Raw genomic sequence first — 898 nt, 5'->3', positions numbered from 1 at the left:
TCGCCAACTATTGGACGCATATTGCAATGCTTAATGCTCACATCTTCCGAACCACTGCGACCCAGCAAGTAAACGAAAATAGCACGCATAAAGCAAAGCGAGCTGCCCTTTCTACAGGCATAGCAACTCTAAACCCCTTCACAGATGGACAGAAATATCCGTGCCCGGGATCAAAAAGCCTAAAACGCAAAGCAATCCACCAGCGCGCAGACAAATTGCGTCTGCATGCCGGAGCGTACTCGCTGTGCGTTAAGGGAGAAGATTGCAGGCCTAGAGAAAGGTCCGCCGCTTCACTGTCGCAGACAGGCACACACAACCTGCATAACCACGCAATGCTCGCGCATGCAGGTCCTCGAGCTAAACGACAAACCGTGCATGTGTTTGTTTGTATTATCGCAACTGCAGACACAGTCGGCGTCAGCAGAAGCAAGCGACTCAAGAAAGCAAGCATAAGCAACGTCCACTACAAAGCAATGCAGGCGGCTGCGTGCGCGTCCCTCTTGAATCGTGTCATATTGGACGACCAAGCACAACCGAAAAACTTCAAGATGTGCAGTATGCATCCGGAGCCTGCAGACCAAGGGGATGCTACCCGTTTGCCGGTGCCTCCTGTGCTGGAGTGTGCTGAAGACGCTGCTGCGAGTCGCTAAGCTTGTGCAAAAAACCCGCGACACATCTATGCGTTGCAGCTACACTGAACACAAGAAGCGTCTCGGGAAAAGGGAGCAGCAACTGCATTACAGGCTATGTTTCTTTCTGTCATGCCCACTACCTGCCAAAATTGGCTGTGGGCATTTTGTTTTGTGCAAGCGCCATGCGCGTTTATACAATTCGAGCTGGCCTAGTTGTTCGTTTCTGCCCGCCTTCCCCTACTTCCCTCTTCTGCAAAACAACGCCG

At 51.9% G+C, this 898-nt stretch overlaps 1 protein-coding gene across 1 annotated transcript; it reads left to right on the top strand.

Annotated features, from left to right (window-relative positions):
• Positions 1–225: 225 nt before the first annotated feature.
• EMH_0070300 (uncharacterized protein) lies at positions 226–650 on the top strand (the record flags this gene model as incomplete). Its single annotated transcript, XM_013498960.1, has 2 exons — positions 226–280; positions 406–650. The coding sequence occupies 2 exons, from the start codon at positions 226–228 to the stop codon at positions 648–650; spliced, it is 300 nt and encodes a 99-aa protein (XP_013354414.1).
• Between the last annotated feature and the right edge of the window lie 248 nt (positions 651–898).

The sequence above is a fragment of the Eimeria mitis genome, genomic scaffold (genome assembly GCF_000499745.2).
Source record: "Eimeria mitis Houghton genomic scaffold, Emh_scaff3866, whole genome shotgun sequence".
NCBI lineage: Eukaryota > Apicomplexa > Conoidasida > Eucoccidiorida > Eimeriidae > Eimeria > Eimeria mitis.
This window is presented reverse-complemented; position numbering and strand designations above follow the sequence as displayed.